The following is a 27643-nucleotide window of genomic DNA, read 5'->3' as shown; positions in this document are numbered from 1 at the left end:
GGAGAAAGAGGCTTTGCTTGCCAGGTGGGTTTATCACAGCAGTAATAAACACGTCATTTAAATTGAACCAGGGCTATTAAAGAAGGAATCGGAGTCTTTAAGCCTGCCTGCAGAGTTGTCAGTTGTACCTAATTATCAAAGGAGCCCACAGCAAATTTCAACACTGTCCCTCTGCCATGGCAAAGACGTATTTTCAGGCATTACTCTCCCAGCCACCTACGAGTCATTTCTTTTTCTTCTTCATGCAACATTGCAGAACAGTTTGCAGGTGCTTCATAATGCTCAACTTGTAGAGCATGTTTGTCTTTTTTTCACTCTCCATTTTTAAAATGGAAATAGTTTAATTCATTCTAGAGACATGAAAAGAAGTGAACAGAGACATTTTGAACTACAACCTTGTTTCTTCCTACTGATCATCCCCCACAAAAGTCGACTCATGGTTGCAGAATGCTCAGAAAAGATGAAGATGATGTATTCTGTTAGGAGGGGATGATGAGGGATCGAGGCAGAATTACCATCACTGCCTAGCTAATGTGCTGGGCATTTTGCAGAGAACTATGGCAATGACAGCCCTCTTCTGAAAAGCTTGCACTATTCAGGTAGGCAGTGCCTGAGCAGAGAATGAGAAACACGATGCAGGAAAGTGAGAGGGAAGATCACTGTGCCATGTTGTTAGTTGAACTACTTTTCGTTGGAGAGGTACTTATGTACACGCAGGTCTGCCCTTTCATCTGCAGGCTATTGTTAAGGACTGGAAAGAAGGGACTGCGGTTCCTATTCCTGTTCACAGTCCAGAACCTGAACTATATAAAGAATAAAAATTTCCTTTTTGGTAAGTTTCAGCTCACATGTAAATTAGTAAAGGTTTGGAATTAATGCTTTGGTCTTGCAAAGAGAACAAGTGAAGCTTTCTCACGGCCTTTACATCTGTGATCCTACCAAGCCGGAAAATGTGGTTTCAAGGGAAAAGTATTTTAACTTCAGATTCAACTTAGTGCATAAATACATTAGGAAAATACGACAAAAGATTTGAAAAATCTGAAACGTTGGATATTTTTCAAAGAAAACATTTGTATTCTAAATTATGCTTTTGTTTTTTATTCATATCTTACCTGAAAAATAATCAGTAGACAAATTGTGTTGTTTCAGATCAAATAAAATGCTTCGGCTTGAACAAAAAGAAGCTGGTGGGGTTTTTTTACTACACCCACCTCTTCTCTGTCTCCCTCCATCTTGTTTGTTGTGAGTTGTCAAGCGCCATTGATTTACCTATGTATTAAATGATGTAATTACTGCTACAGTGTGTTCATCAAACCAGAAAAAAGAGCTATTATTTTCTCAGCTTGTGGGAGCTGGCACCTGTTGGCAGTGTTGCTGGCAAAGTTTCCCCCAGCTCAGGTAGGGACAGAGCTTCATCTTCTGGGTGTGCAGCATATACTGCTGTGGCTTTAAGGTCTTACATGTTGATACTGTGTTCCTTTTCTAAGGCAAAAATATTGTGCTCAGGGTTCTCTGAACCAACCACAAAATGCAATCAATTAAAGGCCGCACACACATTAAAAAATGTAGGTGCCAACTGTGTATTACTGTGGCAGCAATGAATCATTAGCTGTAGAGTACTGGTTAAAAAGAAAAAAAAAAAGAAAGGAAAAAAAAAAAAGCAGGAATGAAGGGTTTCAGACCCCTAAGAGCTTTTTACACTTTGTTACTAGCATAATGCTTAAGTGACTGTCAGCACTTTCATGATAGATCCCATTCTGAAGAGTTTTCTTCCTAAAGATTTCAATTAGCATGAAAATAAGTGGAAAAAAATTCTTAGTCCATATGCATATTCTTTTTTTTGCGAAAGCTCCTTTTCAGCTGATCACGTATTATTTAAATTTAGGTTAAGGGTCAATCAATTATTTTATTTTAAATAGATTCAGAATAATAGTTTATTTTATCTTAATTGCAATCTGTCTTCAATTTTTCTGTGTAAAATACACAAATTATAGTAAACACAAGACAATTTGAGCATTCAGCGTGCTCCAGGTTAGTGTCCCAGATATCTTCTCTGCTAATGATTTTATTTGTTCCTTACAGCATTTGTAGGCCAAAATTTGTGGATCATACTGTATACCAACAGAGAAAAAATACTTTCCCGAGTTTAAAATATATCACTATATATAGATATGGAATATTAATAGGTAAATGAGAATTTATTTATCTGACCAGCAATGATGTATACTAATTTGTGTCTACAGACAGATCAGGCTTTCTTGGGAGGTTTCTTTTCTGGCCAGAAATAATGCAAAAATACAGTCTTTCTTGCATTATTTTCAGCACTTGGACTCAAGGCCAGAATCATAAAACCCCCACCAATAAATGAGAGTGAATTTGCAAAAAAGATGCATTCCAAGTTTCCAAATGCAACACACATGCCAGTTCTTAAACCAATGTTTCCACTTGGTTTTCGGCAAGTTATGCAGCCATAGGGAAAGAGGCTGAACTGTTGGTGGATGCTGTGATACATCATCTGGGTTCTGTCAGATCACACAAGCCTTTAAAGGCTGTATGAAGCCTTACTGGCAATATGTGGTTTGTAGCAGTCAGGCTTGCATTCTTGATTGTCTAGTACAACGCCCTTGTACTTCACTTCTGTTGCGTTTTCATGTTTGGAGTTCCGTGTTTGTTACAGGAAATGATGTACATAAGAAAATGTGTGTGCGTATTGGAAACCCCAAAACAACTTCATAATACAGAACTTTGGGGGTTGTTGTTATTTAAAAATTTAAGCTCTCCAGAACCAGTTTCCATCAAGCACAAACAGAGCTTTGGTTAATTACTTTGTGCCCAGTTGCCTCCCTTCAGCCTCCCAAGGAACTATTTTTTTTGTGAACCCGGATCTTATTTATACCTTTACTTTTTAGTACCATACACTATCTTTTCAGAGAGAAGACTCACTGAAGCACTCTGGGCAGTGGTGAATTCACAGGCAACTGCGAGGGCATCCCACATTTTCTGTTTACCCCTTACACATCGTGCAGCAGTGCGCTAACAGCATCAAATGAATCTGGTAGATTTTACTTGATGCTACATTTCCTTGTTCAAACGACCAGCAACTTTTCCTTGAGCAACTGATAAGAAGCCTTTTGAGAGACTAGGGCATTGTATTTTTAGACTTAATGTCAGCATCAGAAAACACTTGCATTTATTTTGCATTCTTTTTAATGTTCACATTGGAACAATGACATCAAAAGACTGTACCTCTGGCCTGAAAGTCAGCTAGAACTTTCTGTTCCCTTTGTGGGGATTTTGCATGTCTCTGTCCTCTCAAAGGAGCAGAGAGCTCTTGTTCTTGACACCATTGCCTTTTAAAGTCAGGATCTAGCCCCCAAAAATAGAAGAAAATTCCAGAGTAGCACAGCTCCTTTCTTTGGTTTTCCAGACTGCATTAAAATGTATCACAATACCCAGCCTTTAAAATACTGCCTTATGATTTGCTCATCTATAGCTTAGTAGTGCATATTTACTTATCTGGAAAGTGACTATTTATTGCTGCTTTTAAAGGAAACATTGTTTTTAGCATCTAATTTTGGTGCAGGCGGTGAGCAAGCCACATGCTGTGGTTGTGCTGGTAGCCCCTCTTCCTGCACTTGTTTCAGCTCATCACTACGAACGTGGCAGAGAAAAAAGCTTTGGGTTGTCATGGAAGACACCTCTGTGAAGTCTTCTTCAGCCAGCTCGAGTCTCCTTCTAAGTCCTTCTCCAGGAGTGGGGGAGGCCAGGAACACCGTGTATCTTGTCCTGAGAAAACATAGTTCTTTTGGGAATCTTCCAGCTGTTTAAATTCAGTTAAGCAAAGACTATTTCCTTCCTTTCAGGCTCCTCAGAGAACATCTCGGTGAAAAAGAAGTTGAACTGACATTGATCTTTGATGCTGTAGAGGAGGCAGACCTGGCTAACTATACATGTCATGTGGAAAACAGAAATGGACGGAAACACGCCAGTGTTCTTCTGCGCAAGAAAGGTAATTCTCTTTATTTAATCATATGTACTCTCGCCTGCCTGAGCAGCAGCAAGTCAGCCAGTGGCAAAGGTCCTGCAGACCTCTCTGAGCCAGGCTGGACTTCTGTGTGCCTATTTGGAGCTGAAGGATGTTTGTTACAGGTTCAGTTTACTATTTGTGAAAAAAAATCACGACTTTTTCTTCAGGTTCTAGTGAATCAGCCTTGCAGGTGATGCACTTGTCTGGAATACAGTCACCCACAAAGCACCAATATAATCAGTGGAAGTATTCTGGTCTGAACAACCTATGAGTCTGACCCACAGTTGGCTGACTAAATCAGAAATAATGGTGTGAATTAAGATGTGCATTTCTTAGAATAGGTACCTCAGCAGTGAGGTCAGATGTTCACATATTTCTCTACTTCCTGGCTTTGCTGTTTAAACAGCAATCTTTGAACAGTTGCCATGCATTTTAATTTCTAACTGCATTGGGAGTGAAAATGTTGCAATGGGAGCTATAAATCAGTGGAAAATTACTCCGTCGTGGTTGCTTTGCTTGGTACTGTATCTGGAATTGGGAATACCACTACTGACAAGTTATCTGTAGGAGAAAGGAAACCATTTGGGTTTGAATGTTCCAGATTAAAAGGTGCTACTCTGCTCTGCTGGTTGTAGAAGTCATTATCATAAGGAGTGTAACTATCTCATTACAGTTCTTATATTTGTTCAGTCACCTGTGCTATTCATAAGTAGGGTGACATTTAAGTTTGATGGTGATCTCTCTAAGATAGCATGTGTTAAGTAGTACAAAAGCAACTGTTGGGAAAACAAAGGCTACACACTGGGGATAAAGAGGTAAGGGGAAACCACAGAGCCCTCATCCCAGGAGACTGACTGAAGAGTTAATCCACTGTCCCAGATCTCTGCCATTATTGTTGGCTGTAAATTAATTTACCAAAAGAGGAGAAGAAGAAATGCTTTCATGAGGCACACCTGCAGGTGCTGCTCCAGTCCTTTGTGTACTTTCAGAGCACTAAGGCAAAGGACGTGATTCTCAGCAGGTAGTGGGTTGCAGCGTTAGTGTCGGTTAACAAAGCCAGGGTTTTCCATTATCACAGCTGCAGCCAAAGCCCACAGAAGCGTCACCATTTGGAGAAGGTTTAAACATAATGTTAGTACCTGAGCCTGCTGAGATTGACCTCTGAGCCTAGGGTAGACATCACCGTGGGACAAGTGAACTAAGGGCCAGGCAAAGGAACAGGAGAACCAGCCAAGGCCCCTCTGGATGGGGCACCGCCGTTCTAGGAAACAGCTATAGTCATCGGTTCACCTAAAGGCATGCTGGACGCTAAATGCTGCGTTTCATGGCTATAATCTGTATAAAACGAAAGGTGAGGGAGGGGCGGTATCGGGACAAAGAAGAGCTTTTTGCTCTTCTTTCATGTGACCCACAGGTTATATGTGTGAAAGTACAGTATGCAGTCCTGTCAAAATCAGTGGAACCAAGTCCTACTTACACACTTTGCTATGTATGTGAGAGTTTTACATCCTCCCAGAAAGAAGGGCGTAGCATAGGTTATGTTTTACACTAAGTGATGGGATAAAACACAATACGGAAGGTGCAAACCACTCTTGAGAAACAAGGGCCTGGAGGTGTGGTGTGGAACACACACAAACGTATATTTAACATTGAAACTGACAGGATGTCACAACTTTAATTAAGGAATCTGGTCATCATGGTGAAGGATTAGCCTCTTCACTGCAAAAGCATTCTACCTTTCCATCCACTGAACCTCATAAATATACAACTGATAGTGTTTCTATGTTGACGCTGTTAAATGTTCAGCTGTGTTGCATATATTATAATAACAAGCTAGGGGGTTTTATAACAAGAAAATGCAGATATTTCAGAGCTCTGCTGAAATTATGGAAGAAGCACTGCTGAATACAGAATCTGGAGGTGGAAAGGATCACTTCTCAGCTACTATTTCATTTCTCTCTGCACTGTGGCTGTAGAAAGCTTATATTTCCCTCAGGCATTCTCAACAGTTGATTTTCAACTATTAAAGTGTCATTTAAAATAACCACAGTATTTTTACTGTGTCCTTTGACTGCCTGTCCCATTGTCCTGTTTGTTATTTATTAAGTTTTTACAAATACTTGACCAAACCTTTCCTTTCTGCAGCTTGATATAATTACTTCTCATCCTAGCTTTCTCCAGCTTGGATTTGACTGTGGAGCATTATGAGCCAGGAAATACTGCTGGTTTTACTGACCTGTGACAAGTTTTAGGGCAGAACTGATAGACAGCTGTTGACCAGCATCTTTGGTGCCTGTCAAAGAAGGGATCGTGGATTCCTGTTGTAATGTGCTGCAGCTTTCGAAATGCCGAGGCTCCTGGCAAAGAGGAATCACGGATCTCTGGGCCAGAGAACTCTCCCTCCCTCCAAAGCCTTCCAGAGGGCTGCCTTACCCCTGCTCAGCCAGAGGCGCTTGTAGCTCCAGTTTGGCTCCAGGTTGTCACAGTGCTGTAGGTCATGTCTGCCCTCTCTTCAAAGGTGTGATTGCAGCATATCAGGTCTACACAACCCAGCATGAGTCATGAGTCTGCTAAGCTAGGAAGGCTTGGATAAAAAAACAAGGAATAAACCCCAAATCCAAGTTATAGCTGTTGTATAAGAGTTTCTAGAGTTAGTTCTTGACATCAGGAGGTTATTTTTAAGCACGTACTTTGCTTTAAGGAAGAAAAAGGATCTGTTCAAATATTTAAGGTAAAATTAAGGTAAAATATGTTGAAGTCTTTTACTGTAATTAGTGGTATGGTCCTTACACATGCTTTTGGAGAATACAGAAGTGCAGTTTGCACAGTGCCAGTGTACTGGTAGCCCCAGAGCACGCATCATCATTTAGGATTTTTTTTTTTAAGGTTTTTTTTGACTGAAAAAGAACCAAATCCAGTTTTGAACACCAAAAGCTACCAATGCAAAGACAGAATCGGGCATGTCCCTGAGATCTGAATACCACTGCCTGCTATCTTCCTCACTGACTTCATGCAGGACCACATTGTTACTTGCTTTCAAGCAGTTCAGAAATAAGTTCCGGATGATCCTGCATTTGCTTTTGTTTTTTCCTCCATTCTGTCCTAGCATGCTTGGTGCTCAGATTACGTGGAAGCACAACATACACCTACTTGTCCCTTAGTTGTGGAAATACTTCTGGATTGCCTTCAGATTAATTTGGAAACAGTCCAGTATTTTAGTGACTGAAGTCTGTACAGTCTATAATATAACTGTCCTGGAACATTAATAACTTGTCAGGAACTGCAGAATAAAATCAAGCTGTGCTTTTAGTGGAAAGAATTTAGGTAAAAGTAAATATTATAATGATGTTTCCTCACCATTTATTTCAAGGAGGCTGCCTTTATTGAAGACATGCAGGAAACTAATTTTTTGTGGGGTTTTGTTGATACTGGTACAGTACTAAATGATGAGGAACCTTTTAAAATACATTTGTCTCTCATTTATTAGGTGTTATGAGACTTCTAGTATTTTAAAGACCATAATCCTATGTGATGCATTGTAGCTAAGTCCTTTTATATTATTTTACATTAGAAACTATCAGAATATTACTATTTACTGCTTTTTTGTCACTATTATAGCATAAAGCCCAGACTTAACCCCTTTCCTTGGGTGTGCTGCCTTCCCTACTTACCACAGCGAGGACACATGAGGAGTAAGGCATTAATCAGAGGCAGAGACTAAGAGCTGGAAGAGGCAAAAAACCTGAACATTCTGGATTTTTTTTCATTGCCTTTACCTTGGAATGGAAATAAGGGGCCCAAAAGACTTGGCTTTCTGCATCCTTATGTCTGGATGCTAGGAGAGTTTGTGGGGCAGTAGGACAAATACTGGACATGCAAAAGCAGATTGATTCTGCCTTTTGAGCTGGATTTTATGGTTTTGCTCGATACTGTACAAGTGAACAGAAGTCCTTTGTGGGCTGCAGATGATGATGATCAAGGCTTAGCATTTTCTGTCCTTGCAAGCTGGCAGCTTTGCCATCATCTCACTTTCCTAGCAAAAAAAAGATTCATACCAAAAAAAAAAAAGTTTTTTTTCCTTGAAAAGTGATTTTAACCAACTCTATTCTCCTTTTGACAAGATTTATCCCCCGAGCATATGCTAACTTTATTGTTCAGTGTAATAAAAGTCCCATGAATTCCCTGGGTTCTCAGAGAGATGAAATAGCTATTATGATAGACTTTTTCCATCTATTAGTCCGTGACTTCTTACCACACAGACATCAGAGATACTGTAAACTGAGAATAGTTTGACATCTGATGTTAATTACTGAAACACAAGGCATGGCAAGGCAAGAATAACCCCAAAAGATACACAACTAATTTGCCTTTTATCTTGAAAAATGACACAAATGACATACCAGTAATTTTTTCTGACCTAAGTTTTAGAAGCGTAAAGATCACAAAAACTGTCTTGCCTCTATTACAGTTTTTACATCTTCACATTGCATTTATAACAGCAGCAAATATCTTCGTGACGTCTTATCTAAACTAATATAGGCTGTTAGAGGTAACTATTGTCAAATTGTCATCTTTTGTCTTTTATGGCTAAGCAATATGCCAAGTGGTGTGGCAAGCAATATTGTGTTCAGAGGACATTTCAGGCTACAGAGCAATGCTGTTAAAGTTAGTGTCTTACATCAGGTAGAGCATTGGACTGGTATTCAGGGGGTTTTATCCCATTCTGTTGCTGGTTTGCTGAATGACCTTGAACATGTTGCTTCACTTTTCTACGCCTCTATTTCCCCAGCTGTAAAAGATGGATAATCGCCTTTGGATGAATTTCTGAAGTTCTTTGAAACAAACTGCTTGTGATGTTTCCTAACAAAAGCATCCCAGTAGGAAATTTTAACTAGCGCTAGTTCCCATTAAAGTATAATGTGTACTAAACAAACATGTGAGAACTCCGTTAGTAGCCATCACAACTCAAACAAAGTGGCTCTTAGCAGCCTGATCTGTGCTTCTGGCACCTCACACTATCTTGGGCATTCCAGATGCTCAATTCACTCTCCAGTGATTCAGCTGAAGTCCTGGCTTGGCAGCTCACAAAATCTGATGCACTGGTTTCACAAATATAAAACCAAAGTTTAATAATTTTGAGGGGACTAGAGCCTCCCAAATGGTGTACGACATGTCTAGTATATCTATTCTCACATGCTTCATACAGCATTTGATGCACTCTGCTAATACAGAAGTTTCAAACTCCACAAGCTCATTACAAGTTGATTAATCCTGAGTGTAAAATCACCACATATTTCCCTTGTAGAAGAATTATGATTATAGCCTCAAATGCATTCTGGATGGTTATTTCAGATGAGCAGTAGATGGAGTAAATGGGTAAAGTTAAGTAATAGGTAATCAACAAAAAAAATAGGCATCCTTAATGTAACAGTGGTTATAACTGGAAGCTGCACAATCTTATGTGGAATTGTACAGTGGATTAGAGCAAATAAAGCTCGGAAAGATCATAACCTTTTTGTCTTTCCTTGCTAATTTTAGATTTGATCTACAAAATAGAGCTTGCTGGAGGACTGGGAGCCATCCTTCTTCTGCTTATTTTACTTGTGACCATCTATAAGTGCTACAACATAGAGTTAATGCTGTTCTACAGACAGAACTTTGGAGGAGACGAAGCAGCTGATGGTAAGCAGTTGCTCAGGAAACTCAATATATGTAATGGAAATATTTCAGAGACCTGAAGTGATGAAGCCTCTAGATTGAAATGAATCCCAAAAGTTACCTGCTGCTAGTTTAAGTTCAAACTACTAAGCATCTGGTGTGGTTTAACCCCAGCTGGCCCCACACAGCCACTCACTCCTTCCCCTGCCCCAGTGGGATGGGGGAGAGAATCAGAAGAGTAAAAGTGAGAAAACTCGTGGGTTGAGATAAAGAGAGTTTAACAGGTAAAGCCAGAGCCGTGTGTGCAAGCAAAGCCAAGCCAGGCGTTCATTCAGCACTTCCCATGGGCAGGCGGGTGCTCGGCCATGCCCAGGAAGGCAGGGCTCCAGCACCCATGATAGTGCCTTGGGAAGATAAAAGCCATCACTCTGAATGTGTCCCCCCCCTTCCTCTTCCTTTTTCCCCCAGCTGGGGTCACCTGCCCCGGCTGTGCCCCCTCCCAGCTCCTTGTGCCCCCCAGCCCACTGGCTGGCTCTGTGCCAGCCCTGCTCAGCAATAGCGAAGACACCCCTGTGTCAGCAGCGCTGCTCCAGCAGGATCCAACCACAGCCCAGTACCAGCCACGGTGAAGGGAACTAACTCTGTCCCAGCCAAAACCAGCACAGTACCCAACAGTGTAAAGCCCTAAGACCTCCCAAAGCAGCCTGAAACCAATGATTTGTTTTCACTGAAATGTCACTGGGCTGTGTGATAAGCAAATGGGAGTGGAAGAATTATTCATGAGTCTGTTATAAAGGCTCGAATGTCATTTGTGAGCTGATGCCCCGAGAGAACTCTTCATGTTCACGTGTCCCGGTGCCACATGTGCCCAGGATCACTTCTCCTGAGAGCCATACAGTATGTGGGTAGCCCTTTCACCAGATATTTTTCATTAAATATTTCCATTTAATTGTCTTCAGGCTGCCAACTAACTCCAGTAACTAGTGAGAGGCGATTATTGAGGCTAACTAGTTATCTCAGCTAATTCACGGACTGTAAACAACTTAGTGGAAACTTACGGTTTGCCTGGAGAGAACGTTTCGGAATAAAATAGGCTGGTTTTCATCATTCTTCCCTGCCACTTCCCCCCTCACTAGTATATATTCTTTTTGGTGCCTAAAGCTAAACATGTATTTTTAAATTGAAACTTTAATTCTCCTGAATATAGAACATTCCTGCTCCTATGAAACTGGAGTAAGCCCTGCTAAACTAAATCCAAGTGCTTTAAATCCCATTATTATATCCTTAACACTTCTATTATAGCATAATTAACATGTTATTAGTATGCACATAACTAATATCTGCTAAAGATCTAAAGTTCAGTGTTTGAGTACAGGTACTTTTCATAGCCCACTGCAACACTTATGAGTCATGTAGGCAGTCTGGAATGGTATTACATCTAGAAAAAATAACGTAATTGAAAAAAAAAGAGCAGGGAGCACATTTCCCCTACTGTGCCAAAACAGTGTGCAGTTGCACAGACATGTTACTTTGGGCAGTTAGCATTCCTGTTATCAAAATAATAAAATGTTTCTGTTTAACACGGGGGAGATATGGTGTGAAAATGTCTCACCACAATGAAAGCCATAGGAGTTTTGGAGAATGGGCGGAATGATATCCGGGGGATTTTAGAATGAGGAATGATAAATGGCAGGAACGGAGGCAGGGCACTTCCTTTTTCTCAGTCTTCATCTGTGAGTGGGAAAACCTAAAATGATGCTTTTTTCATTCTATACAGTACTGCACAATATTTATACTGATACCTAGGAGAAAGTGAAGGGGGAGATGTTGTGCTTTTGGAAGTAATTTACCTCTAACACCTTGGGGTTATAGCAACATAACCTCCCTTGTTCACACCACCAACAAAAAGTGACCCAAAGGGGTAACTTCCTCCAGATCGCTTTGATTCATTTATCTTGCATTTTCAGTGTGAAGCTGCTGCATTTTTATTCATGTAAATTCCTTGGTTCAGTCACTTTTTAATTTATGAAACAATATTATTTTGTAGTTCTTTAGATGAAGGCCCATGAGTACATAGGGGATTTTATGTGCTTGTTAATTCTGAAAACAACCTTTTATTTTTCCAGTGCATGATTTTAGAACTATTGCAGCTGCGTGTCTCATTCTGATCCTGCAGAATGAAAGATGGAGGCAGAATATTGCTGAAGGGAAAGCATATACAGGGACGTTTCTTTCTACTTATGTAGGCTATAGTGGGAACATACAGAGCTCCCATGAGCAGTTAACTGTATAGATGCAATTGCAGGGTCATTTTCCATTTATACATGTATTTCTTTAAAATAGATTTGGTACTCAGCACATTTGCTGTATTCCTATTTCTAAAAATACCCTGTGTAAGCAATGTTGGATGCATTCCCTTCCTGTGTTGTGCGTAGCATTGTTTTCAAGAGAAAATGATACTGCGGATTAAGGGAAGCCATCTAGACAATGGCCGCAAACAGCGCTGCATCCCAAGCAGACAGAGCAAGCGGTGGCAGGCATGGGTAGGTCCTTCTGCTACGTTCTGTGTATGTGAAACTTGCGAAGAGGCAGTTGAGAGCGCAGAGATGTAACGCAAGCGTACGGACTCAGGGGAGCCCAGGGGAACTGGTTCTGCCTGTGTCTTGCTTGCTCGTGCTGTGAGTAGAGGTGACTGGAGAGGGCCGTTGTGGGCAGGCAGCTGGAAGGGGCAGGAGGCTCGGGGACTGCTTGCACACAGCCTGCTTCGTAAGCAGGCATGTCAGTGCTCTGGGCTTTGCTCTGCTGCCTTTGCAGAGTTCTCAAATGTTTGCAGGGATATTTGCCTCCCGGATCGCTTGGTAGCTGGCTTCTCTTAAAAGGTTTTAGCAGGCTTCATTACGGACAGGGTAGCAGGTTTTGGACAAGCCTTCAAAGCTGGCTGGCCTTTATTTCCTTGCTGTTTGTTCTTCTGTCATCTTTCTATCAGTAACTACTATTTTTTGTGTGTTGTTGATTTCAGAGAAATATCTGCAAGCCAGGTGGACATCCTCCCATACAGCTATGGTGACACTAGGCAAATTGCCTTTTAGAAACGTGTAATTATTCATGTGTTTTGTCTGTAGCTCTGACCCTCATGGGCCTGGCTTTGTGTCAAGAATTAAAGAAAGTAACCATCGTTTCAAGGTCATCAAGGAATGTATTGTATTGTGATTAGCTATTTTTTCTTTTTATCAGACTACATTGATTATTTTTAACTGCTTTAATTATCTTTCATGTGTGCTATTCTTTACAGATAATTGGTACCCAGCAATCCTCCATTCATGCAGTTTTGCACATTAACTATTAACTCACAGCATTAACTATTTTATTTTTCATTTTCTGTAAATTATGGCTGCTGTGCTCTTCCCTAGAGACGGAATTGCTGAAGATTGACTTTTTCAATATACTATTTTTCATTACTGTAGAGGAATAGTAAAGAGAAATGTCACGAAGTCTGATCCCAGCATGGATCCCAAGCTTGATAGTGGTGTCACTTCTGTTCCTGGCACAGTCACCAGCTCTTCGCTCCATGTTTCAGATGCAGAGAGCTGGAGACAAGCCCCAGTGCTGTGCAGGGGGAGCAGGAGGTGTGATGCCCTTTCTAGCTAAACCACTGTGTTGCAGCCCTGCTGTCCTCACGTGGTGTTGCCTGGGACCCTCTGTCACCCACCGCCTGCCCCCACCTTTCGATGAGGCTTCGCCTCCACCCCTGAGCTGCAGGCAGAAAGCAGGGCAAGTCTCCCCCTGTGCCCCGTTTGCTCTTGGAGTTATTTCTCTCTTGTCATTCTGTGCGCCCCAAGTATTAAAAATGTCCTGGATCAAGCGACCTCTGAAATTAAGATATTGGTTTAAAAAACTGCAAGATTTTTGGAAAAAAATGCTTTGGACTGTTTGTTTTGTCATTGCTTTCTGCGTAATTGATTTTAATTTGGGTTAAGTCATGTATTTTCTCACAATTATTAGTGCAAGAAAGTTTTCCCTGCTTAAAACTTTCCAGGGTCAAAATCTGTTCCAAGCTCAGAACTTCCACATAATCATAGCACTCTCGAGGCATAGGAGTTGAAAGATTTCCATTAGCCATATGTAAAGGATTAAAATAAAAAGTTCCAGCTTTAGTATTTGTATCAAAATTTTTCCCGCGATCTTTTCAGATGTGAAATGTATACAGTGACCACATGAAGCGGAGCTACTAACTAGCTCAACATGCAGAAGAAAACTAAAAGGATGTCCTTTGTCTGGATCTGAAAAATTTCTCTGTGGAAGCCAGATTATATGTTCCTGTGAAAAATCCCAGTTTTGTTGGGAAATGCTTGATCATTTCAAGGAATAATACGATTTCCTAGTACTTTCCTGTATTCTTTATAATGGTCTTGCAAACAGCAGGCTGAACGTGAATTTGTTTTCTTACAGACAACAAGGAGTATGATGCATATCTTTCATACACCAAAGTAGATCCTGATGCGTTAGATTGTGATAATAACGAAGAGGAGCAGTTTGCACTTGAAATTCTGCCAGATGTTCTAGAAAAGCACTATGGATATAAGCTCTTCATTCCAGATAGGGACCTGATCCCTAGTGGAAGTAAGTATTTCTGACCTTTCAGTTTTAATTCCCTCTGATATGTCATGAAGACCTGGACTGTGCGATAAGTAGTAGATACGGGAAACCTGTCATTGTAAAGTGGTTGTGAGGACTGGAAAAGTTTTCTCAGTACTGCAAATTTGAGCTCTAGGTTAGAGCTTGTTCCTGCACCACTGAAATCAGAGGGAATTGCCATTGATTTCAGTGGAGGCAGGAGCTGGACCTTCCTACAGGGAATGCTGCAGCACTGCAAGCAACACTGTAGTCCAAAATCTCTACGTCAGACACAGGTAGCTAAGTAGGAAACTTCCCAAACAGATTTTATAGTGTTTGTTTTAACATTGAAAATGGGATTGTTATTTTTTTCCCCGGTAATTATATGTTTGTCCACAGCAGCTTTACAATTAAATGTCATCTTTCCCTTGTCTTTTGGGGGTTTTTTTCCCTGACCTTGTAGTTTCATAAATCAGCTACAATAGTTTCCCAGTTAATGGTATAAGTGCAATTTTTTTCATTAGAGTTTTGATCAAGTATTGCATTTCTGAGCAGTGTTGGTATTGTGTAAGTAATACTAATTCTTCAGAGGACTATGTACAGCCCAGTAAGCTGATGCTGGTTTCCATGCTGATGGTGAAATACAGTTGTCCATTTCAAATCAGTTTTGCTGCCATGCCTGAAGATTTAGCAGCACCTTTGGATGTCTGTACCGATAGTTAATGCCTTCCTAGCTGTAGTTATGGTATCTCTTCTTCCAGATTTATTTTTGGAGAAGTCAAACGAGACCAGGAATCATATGCAACATGTTTATGAATTTTGAATGCACAGTATGTTTGCTTTAATATCACATTTATTTGAAATGCTACCCTTGTATAAAATAGGCTTTTTTTACCAATTCTGTCTGCAAATCACCTCCATGAAAAACATTAGAAGGGAATATGAACTTCTCTCTGTATATGCTACTGCATAGGAAATACGAACACGAAAATGAAGCAATGCCTGTGCTGGAACAGATGTCCCTAAACATGAAACAGCTAGAACATGGCTGCATTAGCAACCTGCCTGCCAAAAGAATTGAAACTGCTGCCTTGCTGCTGCCAAACCCCCGTGCCTGCCCCGGGAGCTGGAGCCTACTTCTCTGACATTCAAGGGAGCTGGAAACAGAGCTCTGAATCCTGGAGTCAGAGATCATGCAAAGTCCCATGTAGTGGCTTGAATTTATCATGTGCATTTGCAGCTCCTGTGTTAGAGCTGCTTCCCTCTTCCTTTTGCCCTGCCCCGGCAAGATATGAGTTTTACTCCCTTAGTGACATATTCCAGAAAGGGGACATGGCTCACAGTCTTCTTATTTCTGACAGTACAAGCAAGTAGTACTGATTTTTTAGATATTATTAGGAGAAAATACATCTTTTTTTTGTAGTAAAAATCACAGAACTGTTGTAAATAGTTGTTTCATATCCAGCAATATAGTGCTTATACATAGCAATTATACCAGTGAATTGAAGAGTATAAAGCTAGTCCTTCAGTGATAACTATACTGAAGCACAGATTAATCTGAAATGAGATTTTTCTTCCCAATTGCTGTACCAGCCATCATGGTATTTAATTTTTGTCTATTTTTGTCAGTCAGACGCTCAGCAAATACTTGTCATCACTTTGGGTATTCATTAAGCCTCTCCTGAAAATGTAGGGTACCTGAAAATGTCAGTTGTCATTTATGAACATTCACAGATTTAATAGCTTTTTTTTTTTTCCTCTCAAACTCACTTCTTCAGTATTATGAAAGGGCCTGATGCTAACACATGGCGCTTCAAGAACGCTTAATCAGACATAATGACAATGCAGAATAAAACGTGGAACTGGAATGAATGTGATTTTCATGCTTTAGCTTTGAAAAAGATGGGGGTGAAGGCACTTTATTTCGAGGGGCAAGAGGGAGGGAGAGGTGATGGGGAAGCAGGGAAGACTCAGGCTCTGTATTTGTAATATCTCGGTGTGCTCTGGAGAAGTGGCTGTGTTCTGCTAATGCTCACCAGTCTTACAAAGACTTGCAGTGCCTACTGAAGAGAGCAGGCAGTGCGATGTGGTATGGACCTGCTAGAAACTTCAGAGCTAAACATAATGTATTTTAGAGTGACTCTCTCAAAATGTGGCAGATATGACAAAATACATGGCTCTTCAAGGTAGATTTCTATAGAAAAATGGGGGTTTGATCAGTTATTTTTTGTTGTAGGAAATATTTATTCTCACACGTACTGTATTTCTTCATCTTTTGATGTAAATAACTGGGTGTAATGTAATGCTTTCCCACTCTCCATTCTCGTGTGTTTTCTTCTGTGTCTTGTGTACTTAAATGTGTGCCATTCCACTAGGGCAGCAAAGAAGGTGCGTGTTGTAAGGCTGGTTGTTTTATATAATCTCTGCAGTTTTAAGGTGCTGCCACAGGAGGGTGTGTATTATTGTGCTTCCTTCCTGGCATGAAGCAGTACGTACAGCTGCTACTTGGATTTGAGAGCAAGCAAAAAATAGATTTGTTAAATAGTATTTCTTTAACTTTCTCGCACACGTCTCTGAACAAACTAAAAAGCTGATTTCAGAAAAACTCAGGGGCAGGTTTGATTGTGGTTTTGCCCAGCTGATTCATCTCTAACATCTGGGGAAAAACTGTGATAGGCTTTGCATGTCCTGTGCAGCTGAGAGATTGCAGCCAGATGCACCTTAGCTGGGACGTGCGCACCCAGTGAGGAACTCCTTCCTACTGCACACCCAAGCCCTGCATTCCAGCTCTGCGCTGAGGGCCGTCTGATTCAGGGATGCCCATGGAGTGATTGTTGCTGTCCCCAGGAGGACAGGGGTGATGGCTGTGGGGACTGAGGCCACCTCTTCACCATTGGGAAACAGATCCCTGGCATCCAGAGCTCAGGTCAGATGGGACTGAGTCACGTTTTGCAGTAGTTTCTGTGCTCTGCCAGGATAGAACTGTTATCCCAGTGGAGCGTTTTGTCCTAGTGGGAGAACCACCGTGAAGTGACTCTCTTGGTGCTGCCTGAGAGCAGCACAGATGGAGCCGGGTCCCTGAAATGGCAAGGTGGAAACGTGGCTCAAGCAGCCACCGCTTCTGTGTTCTTGCTCATGCAGAAGCCCCCGCCGCCATGCAGGCTGGAAGACGAGGGGCGACACAGCAGGGAGACGTGTGATGCGGTGTGCTGGGTAAGCAGGAATACCAAGTTTGTAACCCAGGATTTGAGTCGCACGTTGTAGGAAGTGCTACAGCAGCTCTTCTTTCTTAAAAGAATATTCTTTGGTCTTAACAGAGTGAGTATTCTTCATTCTATCGAAGCTGACAGCACGTATACCTTCCTGCCTAGGTAACTAGAGGCATAATTGAGCATGTTAGCCTGTATGAAGCTGTGATGCCTAAGACGTGGTTGCAGTTGTTAGTGAAGTTCTTTAGCAGTTAGAATTTTTTACACCCTATTAGTTTCCAGGGCTTTTTTAACAAGCCCTTTCCCACAGCAAGCACGCTCAAGCCCTGTGAGCTTTCTGATTCACCTGAGGAGACCAAGTAGTTGCGGGGGGTAGGGGGGAAACAGGAATAGTTATGTTTTTACCTGAGCCACTTTCTGTCTTGCTAAGGACGATGTGTCTACAGAGAGAAAGATCTATTTGCACTTGACCCTTCTAAAATTGGGACTACATCAGAGGAAGATATTTTTTGCACATGGTTACTGCAAATTATTTTAAACCCTGAAAGTGAAGAGGTCAAAACTGTCAAGTTGGATTTTTAATACCAGTAATACAAATCTATTAGAGCATCATCTAGTTGCTCTCTAAGCATATGTGGATTTGATCTTGACAGGATTGAAAAAACACCAACAGTTCAGCTCAGCCCAGGCTACAGAGATCAGTCACAACAGCGATGGAATAAAAATCTTTGCTTTTACCTGAAAAATGAGAGGTTGTCAGCACGACAGGAGAGCACCTAAGGCATGTGATAAAAAGCACCCAACAGTCAATATTGCAGCTCTGGCACTTTGTAGTTTTGTCTGCCCATCTGTGTGGGTTTTGCCTGGTGAATTCCAGCTCCCTGGGTTCCTGGATGAAGAAAACCCAGTTGGACTGTGTGCCTGCAGTTCCCAAGGAGCATTAATTAGGGATGGGACACCATTTATGTGGAACAGCAATACTCAGCTCCACAAATTCCTTTCAGAAGTCCCTGGTTGTGTACTCTATAGGAATCTGAGACTTAATCCCAGGCATTGGCAGGAGTAGCAAGGATACAGAGGAATGGCAGTTGAAAGCGGAATAAATATGAACGAAAGCTAGAAAGGCTGGCTACCTTGTAACAGCCTGCTGAAGGCCACCAAGGTGAACAGGGAACTGGACCACACAGTATAAGAGGAGGGCCCAAAAGAACTATATTTCTTGAAGAAAAGGCCAACAAGAGCAAAGCCCAGGGAGGAATCTTATTGTTGTCTTTCCAGTGGAAAGCACAAAGATGGAGACAGACTTGTCTCAGAGATGCACAGTCGTTGAACAAGAGGCCACAGGTATGACTTGCAACACTGAAAATTCCATTTAAACATTCGGAAAATTTTCTTCATCGGGAGGGTGGTCAGACACTGGAACAGAACCCAGAGACACTGACAAGAAGCTTCCAACCAACCTTGGAGGTCCTCAAAACTGAACTCAGCAAGGCCCTGAGCAATCTTAGCTCGTCCTGCTTTGGGTGAGGTGTTGACCTGGAGACCACCAGAGCCCCCTTCTAACCTGTATGAGTCTGAATCTTTGTTTCTAGATATTTAGAATTTTTATTCCAAAATCTATTGCTAAAACAATTTCACCAAAATCACCCACTTCAGACACTTTGATCTGCAAGACATCCCTAGAGCTGCCATTAGGAGACATCCCCAGAGCTGGCATCTTTTCCTTCTCCTTAATCCCTCCTTCCTTTGTGATGTCAAATACAGAAAGTCTGGTGATGGCCAAGGGAGTGCCATGCTGAGAGGGCAGTGTGCCTAGCTCATCTGCTTTGTTTCTTTATGTTGAACTTCTCAGCTGTCCCTTAGCTTATACTGGGACTGGGCGCTCTCTGGGGAGGGGCCGTCACTCCACTTGGTGTTTTGGCAGTTCTGGCTACATTGCCGTTCTGGTCTGAGCTAACAGAACCAACAGATATTTAACAAATAGAAAAAACAAGACATGCAATCATTTTTGTTATACTAAAGTAATCAGTTAGGGTTTGGGAACTATTCAGTTAGGAAACCAGGACTGAGTTACTCTTCTGTGAATAACTTTGTCAAGTGATGGTCACATTGCCAAACGCAGAAAGGCTGGTTATTTTCAGAGTGCCAGGAACCAGCCAGTATGGGGTTGATGGTAGATGCTCGTTGGTTCTTGTGGTGCTGCAGACCATGGTTCCCAAAAACATCTGCGGGACTTTATATGATTTCTGGTGTTCTTTCCCTCTCCCTCAACTGTTTCTGCAAATCATCTGAATCTGCTTTAGTCAGTCATTTCTTTGTGTAAGCAACTCTGTGTCCATGGTGTTCATTAATTTCCTTGCTCTTAGTCTGCTTACATATTAGATTGTCTGGGTTTCCTTCCAGCTTGTGGTTAGTGCAGCTCATTCAAGATTCAATAGGCAGTTATGCTTGATTTAATTGCAAGTGGGATGCACGACTTGGACTTCTCTTCTTCAGTGCTTCAAACTATAGTTCGGCATCGTTACATGTTGACGGTGTTTGGTGAGCACGTATTTGCTGTCAGGTGATTTGTCTTCATTATAAAGGGTAACCATGCAAAAACTATGTTTGTTTATGGGTTGAAAAGTTCTTGCTGTGCATACCTCCTTGGGCATTGCATTGGACATGATGTAAGTAAGTCAATGACAGAGCTACCCAAATTCTATTTTTTTTGACCTATGGGAAATGCTAATGTTTTGCAAACAGTTTTTGTGCCATATTGCAAAGTGGTGTTTCAAGGGAGGAAAAAAGGGTCAAAATTTAAAATGGTGTTTTGTTTTGTTTTGTTTTCAATAAAATCAAGTCAGTTAATTCTAATGCTGACATTTCATATTTACATTTGAGTTTATGATAAAACACAGTCTTGGGAATTAAAAATGAATAATTCCATACTGATCTTGTCAAGACAATTTCCCTGCCCCCCCGCCAAATAAAACATCATTGAAGTTGACATCTCCTGCAGAAAAAGTGAAGTTTCAGCAAAATTATGTTTACCTGATGGAAATACGTTGGGCTGGAATCTTACAGTTCATCCTAGTTGGTGATGCCATTTGTGAAATCCCTGCTCAGTTTTTTTCTTGAAAGTGGAACAGAGTCAATGCCTGACAATCACTTCTTAACTCACCAGAAAGGTGAAAACAACCCTTTCTCCATTCTACACTGCAATATAGATTGCTCGGATTTAATACCTTCTAATGGGCTGAATAAGACAGACAACCAAACCTGCCATATTTTGAGCAGTCTCAAATTCAGAAGAGAAAGAACAGCGGGTGATTTAGCAACTCACAAGTTTATGCAGTCAGCCTGGTACCACTGGCAAAAATAAAACTTGAATTTCCAAAGACAGGAATCCCATGCTTTTGCTCACAGAAATCCACATGCTCCAAGGAGTTTGTCACCTACCTTTATTAGCAGTCTGAAGCTGAAGTTACGGGGAGTACTAAGTACTTCTGGACCACATGGCTGGAAAATGCATTTGCCTTTTCATTTGGGTTTCCACTTTCCTATAATATGGTGTATTTTATCCTCAGTGCACCAACAGGCACCCTGTACATTGGCCATGTCTCTCAGTAAACCAGCTGCAAATTTGGAATCTGAAGGAGCGACCTAGTGTGTCATTTTGTGACGGTGTCTGGTTAGCTTCTGTAGACAGAGCTCTAACTTACTGCAGTATCCAGTAAGGTGGGCATGCCAAAGTATGGGAGAGGCACGGAGGGGAGAAGTATCCACCTGAGAAAATAGGGAATTCTTCCTGTCTTCCCACCTCCTTCCCTGTTTGATTAAAGCAAAGTCTGGGGGGTTTGATTGAGATGGTATAATGGATTATTGCTGGGTTGGCGCTATTGAAATTATTGCCGCTGGATCTTTGAAGGGATGAAAGTGGAGTGAATATTTGTTTGTTTTGTTGGTTTCTGTTTTGTTTTGTTTTTAATTGGATTCATATAGGATATGCATGGCTGTGCTGAGCACTAACCCGGATATTGGTACTGACCGGTATTGTGTCCTGCAGAGAACTGTCTGTACATAGCAGTGTTCTGAGTTGTTTGAAGGAGGGATGAATATGTCTCAGGAAAGATGCATGATAGTTTGTTGTTTTACTGTATCTTGCAGATTCAACCTCTAATGATGAAGCTTCCCACCTAAATTCTTTCTTTTTGGGAGCAGAAAGAAAGGAAGAAAATGAAGAGTCTGAGCTGTTGATACATTGGGATAATCTCTTTCCATTGTATTGAACATTTCTACCTTTCCTTAAGTTTTGTTTCACCAGTTCTGCTTATCATTTTCTCATTGTTGCTGACTCTCTCCCCTCTCCGCTGCCTCTCCCATGGATTTTAGTGTTGAATTTTTTTCATTAATGAGTAACTGTTTTACACAGAGCAATGTGGGGGGTTTCCTCATAAAATATTTTAAGGAAGAAAAAAACCCAAGCAAAGCAAACTGTAAATGCTGCATGATTAAAGAGTCATAAGACATTAACTAAAAGTCAGGATTGTTGCATAGACATTTGTAATGTATGTGTATGTCTTAAATTTTTGTGTGTCTGTGGGATGTTTGCAATTGCCTCTTTTTTCCATTTGTGAAAGAAATTCTTCTTGCTGCTAAGTGGTGAAATAAAACATCAGTAAAGGCAGATTTGATGCTAACTATGCCTTCAATCTCTTGAAAATAAGCTATTTTAGAATGTTCCTGTTGGCCTATTTTGTAGCTATTTACTTTACTGGAAGTGGTGTGAACAAGCATGCTGTGGTATGGTGCCTGGGACTATAAAAATGAGTCTTGCAGTAACAGCTGTTGATTAATGATGTTATTTGTAATTGTTGTTCCTGCTAGAGGGCAGTGTGTGTAAGAGAGGCCCTGCCCTGTGCTGAGTAAAGATATGTTCTGTGCAGCTCTTGTGTCCAAGTCTTCATTTATAACACATGCTTCTCCTCTGTTGTCAGGCGGCACGTTCCAAGTAGCATGGTCAAGAGGTTCATGTAGTTTAACAAAAAAAGATTATACATATATATATATATATATATGCTGTCTCTAAGCTTGCACTCGTAATGCTATGCAACCAATGAACAGTTTTCTGACCTTAGTGGGTTTTTTTCCAAGTGATTTTATTTTTCTGGTCTTGACCCAAAACCCATTGAAATTTGTTGAAGTCTGTTCATTTGGATGGGTTTTGGATCAGGTTTGTAAGTGGATCTCTTTCCCATCCTGTTCCATGTCAGACCAGTGTAATTGTCCTCTCTTCCCTGCCATCCCTGGGACAAGTGAAACTCAGGGATCCAAGCCCAACTTCAAGAATATTTTGTGAGCTGACATCATGGAGCTAACGATGGGGCTGGCATTTCTGCTTACGCTGACCATTTGCAACTACTTGGCATGCATGAATAAAAGAAGAATACTATTTTCTTTGTCACTGATGTCTCAACAAATAAACACCTCCAATATGTTTAAATATTTCATTTGTTCCTGTCACTTGTGAAGTTTCTGTTAATACTTCGGGGTACATAGAAGCACAGGTTTGTGATATTAAAACAGACCCTTGGGCCACAAAGAATGTTATTGTGCTTTGTGGTCAATAGATAAAGAAGAAGGAGCTACCATGATGCTTCTATGCAATAGCACAAGTTCTGCATGTGATGAAGGCTGATTTGGTTTTGAGCTCTTGCAAGTTACAGTTCACACACCCTGCAGCACCCTCATGTCCCTGCATCCAAAACACAAGAACTGCTTCCCAGAGTGTGCTTCCCTTAATTTGATGTTAATCATAACCAGCGTTAATGTTAAAAATTACACGAACATTACATTGATCTTGGCCGATATTTTTTCAGTAAGTGAACCGTGTATTTTTTAGTCACTACTTCATCTGCACAGTGAGATTACTATATAAATGGCATTCTGTTGAGATAACAGGGGAAAACAGTAAAGGAAGAGGATATTATTATGGAGTTTTCTATATGTACTCCATCAATAGAAATATGGTGTGGTACACAATCCTATTTTTGTTGGAGTATATTGTGAAATGCCCCTTATCTTAAATGGTGTGGATCAGTAAGCTGTAGGATTTTGTTATACTTGATTGCAAGCCTGATGTTTTCATACAATAGACTTCTTTATTCTTTACTCTTTCTCTCTTTCTGTAATTTGTAGCCTACATTGAAGATCTCACAAGATGTGTTGAACAAAGCAGAAGACTCATTATCGTGTTAACTCCAGACTATGTTCTCAGGAGAGGATGGAGTATTTTTGAGATGGAAAACAGACTCCATAACATGCTAGTCAGTGGAGAAATCAAAGTTATTTTGATTGAGTGTACTGAATTAAAAGGGAAAGTGAATTATCATGAAGTGGAATCTTTAAAGCACACCATCAAACTTCTCTCAGTGGTCAAGTGGAAAGGACCAAAAAGCAGCAAACTGAATTCTAAATTTTGGAAGCGCCTAGTCTTTGAAATGCCAGGGAAGAAAAAGGAGGTGGTGTCTCGACATCAGGTCCTGGATTCTGCAGAGCAGGGCCTTTTCGGAGACCTCCAGACTGTACCCTCGCTTGCTGTCACGGGCACTTCTGCCACGTTGGTAGAATCGCGGGCTGGTTTAACTGATTACCATCAAGCAGACTCTGTGCATATGAGACATTATTGCAGAGGATATGAATACGATGTGTCAGCAGCAACGTTGCCGGTAGCTTCCATAAGCAACCATCACACATACTGTAACATACCTTTGACACTACTAAACGGACAGCTACCTCTTAACAATGCCATGAAGGATCCCCAGGAGTTCCACAGGAACAACCCATTGCTACCTTTATCAGCGAAGGAGCTTAGCTTCACCAGTGATATTTGGTAGTGAAGATCAGGACTCTTGAGATGCTTCATGACCGTCATGAAGACATTTTTAACGAACATTGCCCTAACCCCATGGGGTGAGAAAACGTACTCGAAGTGGCGGCACACTTGTTTGCTTTTCTACTTGAACTTTTTTGTTTACATTTACAAATTATTGACAAAGGGGGCATTCTTTTGTAACTCAGTAATGTCCTTCCTGTCTTTTAATGTACAGTTTTATTGCTTCTTTAAAATGGAGGGGGGATAGAAAAAACATATCCCATCCTTTTACAGTAGGTTTACAATCTGGGATGGATAAAAGGTGACTGTATATGATCTCCAACATCCTTACATATTTAAGTAATAGTATTTGAAATACATGGAAGTTGTTGGGTTTTTCATATAGACTTCAGTACGGTTTGAAATTCTAATCATGCTACAAAAATGATTATCTCCTGCATAGACCACAAGGGGTGAATCATTCTCAAAAGGAAGGAGGAGGAAACCTTCCCAGTAACATAGTCTTGCAAAAACATTTTAGAAGATGACCAGCTGAAACAATGCAGAGGAAGCTTTGTCAATAAAGTGCATAGTAACAGTTACCGCAGAATAAATCACCTGCTCACATCCGCATCTCTTCATTTTATTATTGAGGCATGTTGTATTCCTAGTCAATGGTTAGCAACGTGGTTTTATTAAACAACTTACTAGAATACTGGAAGACGTTTAGGAGGATTTTAAACAGTTTTTCTGTCAATTGTAGGTTATTTCACAATTTTTTGCAGATTTTTAATGACTTTTTTTAAACAATTTAAGTCTATCTGTTAGTCAATTCATTAGTTTGAAATTTCTTAAGATCTCTTGAGCTCTTTTAAGATTTGTAGTACAGGCAATGTCATTTTACATAGGATTTTTTTCCCAAAATCAGTAATTACAATTTGAAATTAACCTTTTTGTGAGAACATCAGCAATAGAAACTAATTACTACAGCAATATTCAGAGGCAAAGTGCTAAATTATTCAGATTTACTAGTAGTCTGACTTCAATTGCAGTGATAATCACCTGAGACAGTTCTCTCTCTGCTTACCTACCTGTCAGTTTATGTACCTTTTAAATACAGTTGAAGCAGGAATATTTCTGCTGTCAGTGCAACTAGTGAAAAGTGATATTTCTGAGCAGCTGGCAAGGTCTTGCATTTCTCACTTACATGAGTGCTCCCATCAGTCAAATAGGATACTGTCGTTTATCTTTCATGGAAGGCATTCTTGCTGCTCGTGGATGAGATGTGTTATACAGGTGCTCGGCATCAAGCATTACTACTCAGTGAGCTGAGTTTTCTTCGGACCAGTATATTTCGTGGAGATTTCCATACTCAGTTGATTAAGGGTTGCAGAGTCAGACCATGGAGACAACAGTATTCAAGGAAAAAGCTCTAAGTATTGAAGGCAGAAGCCAGTTTTGCAGGTTTTGGCACAGCTTTAATGGAAACACAGTGGACATGAGAGTTTTGTCTCAGTAAGATCTGCTGGAGCAAGTTCCAAAAAACATTTTTAGGGCAGGCAACCTTGCCTGTATTTCTGTATGTTTTTAGTGTTGTTCTCTTTGATTGCATGAATAAAAGTTAGCACTCTGCACTCAGCTGCCTGTGGTTTCATCAGCAAACAAGTTCCTTGACATTTTGCAGTGGTTCCTAAATTGTACCCTACAGTTAAATGGAAACAAACACTGACCTAAGACTTAAAAGTATCCAGAATTGGCCCAAAGGCCATGAGAATGATCTCAAATGTGCAATAATTCATAGAGGTCGGTATTTTTCCATTGCTTCTTTCCCCCGTTCTTTATTCTGTGCCCTCTTACACCAGTTATTATCTGTAAGATTTTCATTGGGTTCTAACTAATACATGTTTCTCTTGGGTTTTTTTAGCATCATTATGCATTTGACACACACCGTAAATGGAAATCTAGAACAGATATTAATTTATTACACAGTATAGGATTATAAATTGCTCTTTCGTGAAGTTAAGTTCCAAACATATAGGTGTTTAATATACATATTTTTCTACTGAGAAAGAAAGTGATTTTACTCCATTATAAATATATGTATTTCAAGCTCCTCCCAGAAATTTACAAAATTTGCACTGTTTTGTAAGTGTTACAGACTGTGTTTACACCGGCTATGTTCTTTAATGCAAAGTGTAATTTAAAAAAAGGAAAAAAACCTAAAAGAAAACCCTGCATGAAAAGAGCTGCATATGTTCAAATGAAAAGCTGTACTTTTCATTATTTTTCCTTTCCACTCTAGGATTACTCTAGAATCTGGTTAATTCACATAGAATGTTCAGTGAGATTTTAAACCTACTAGTTCTGTATTAAGCATGCAAACTCCAAAAACAAAAGAAAAATAACCCATACGCAGGTTGGTCTGCTTCTTTTTATTCCCAATGGGTAGCAAATTCATTTACCTGTTGATAATATGTCTCGTAGAGCAGTAGCTATTCAAAAGCAAAATGCAGTCATGTTTGCATTGAGGTAACATGAAAAGAACAGTTTTTCTGTCATTTTGCAAAAGCACATTGTGTGTCTGTGTATCAGTATCTTTTAGTTATAGATGACAAGTCACAATCTGCTTTAAGATTTCAAAGTGTGTATTGAGTACTGCGACAATATATACGTGAATCGGAACCGCCTGTACCCCTCTGCTTTTAGGATGGGGGTGGGGACCTGAGCTCAGGAGGCCTCTCGTTGGCTCACTTTCATGTGACAGCAGTATGACATGCTGGAGGCCAAGTGTTGCCATAGGTAGCACTTAAGGGTCTGCAAAAATGCTGTCAAACACTGCAACGTGTCCATCGGTGGGACATGGGTGGCACAGGGACCGGGAGCTTGTCCCACTGTGGAAATTACCTCCATAGCCACCCTCCAGCGGGGTCCCTCGTGGTGGCAGCAGGGTCAGGGCTTCGGTGGCAAAAACGTTCTAGCTCATTCAGGTGAACCTCATTAGGTGAAATAGAAGGGCATAAGGCCAGTTTGCTTTCCACTGTCTCACGCAAGCTGTGTCCTTATTGAGCTGGATTTGTCGGGGAAGAGGCACTGCCCTGACGGTGCTTGGTGCTGCATCTCGCTGTGCGGCTGCAGCCTTCGGCACCGCTGGCTGGTCCGGCTGTGCCTTCCCCAGCAGCAGCATCCCCAGCAGCAGCATCCTCAGCAGCAGCATCCCCAGCAGCAAACATCCCTACTGCAGCCACATGAGGCTTCTGGTCCAGGGCATGTTCGTTTTAA

At 40.9% G+C, this 27643-nt stretch overlaps 1 protein-coding gene across 2 annotated transcripts in view; it reads left to right on the top strand.

Annotated features, from left to right (window-relative positions):
- The window catches only part of IL1RAPL2 (interleukin 1 receptor accessory protein like 2), a 392772-nt gene extending 365485 nt beyond the window's left edge, over positions 1–27287 (top strand). Inside the window, exons 8-11 of one of the 2 annotated variants that reach the window (XM_056360132.1) lie at positions 3864–4009; positions 9566–9709; positions 14135–14305; positions 23689–27287. In XM_056360132.1, the coding sequence (XP_056216107.1) occupies positions 3864–4009; positions 9566–9709; positions 14135–14305; positions 23689–24386 (1159 nt within the window). In that variant the 3' untranslated portion in view covers positions 24387–27287. The remainder of the gene's footprint in view (positions 1–3863; positions 4010–9565; positions 9710–14134; positions 14306–23688) is intronic. The other variant, XM_056360133.1, reaches the window with a different exon arrangement.
- Positions 27288–27643: the final 356 nt, after the last annotated feature.

Source organism: Falco biarmicus, chromosome 14, assembly GCF_023638135.1.
Source record: "Falco biarmicus isolate bFalBia1 chromosome 14, bFalBia1.pri, whole genome shotgun sequence".
NCBI lineage: Eukaryota > Metazoa > Chordata > Aves > Falconiformes > Falconidae > Falco > Falco biarmicus.
Note: the sequence above shows the minus strand (reverse complement) of the source record. Positions and strands in the feature narration are given on the sequence as shown.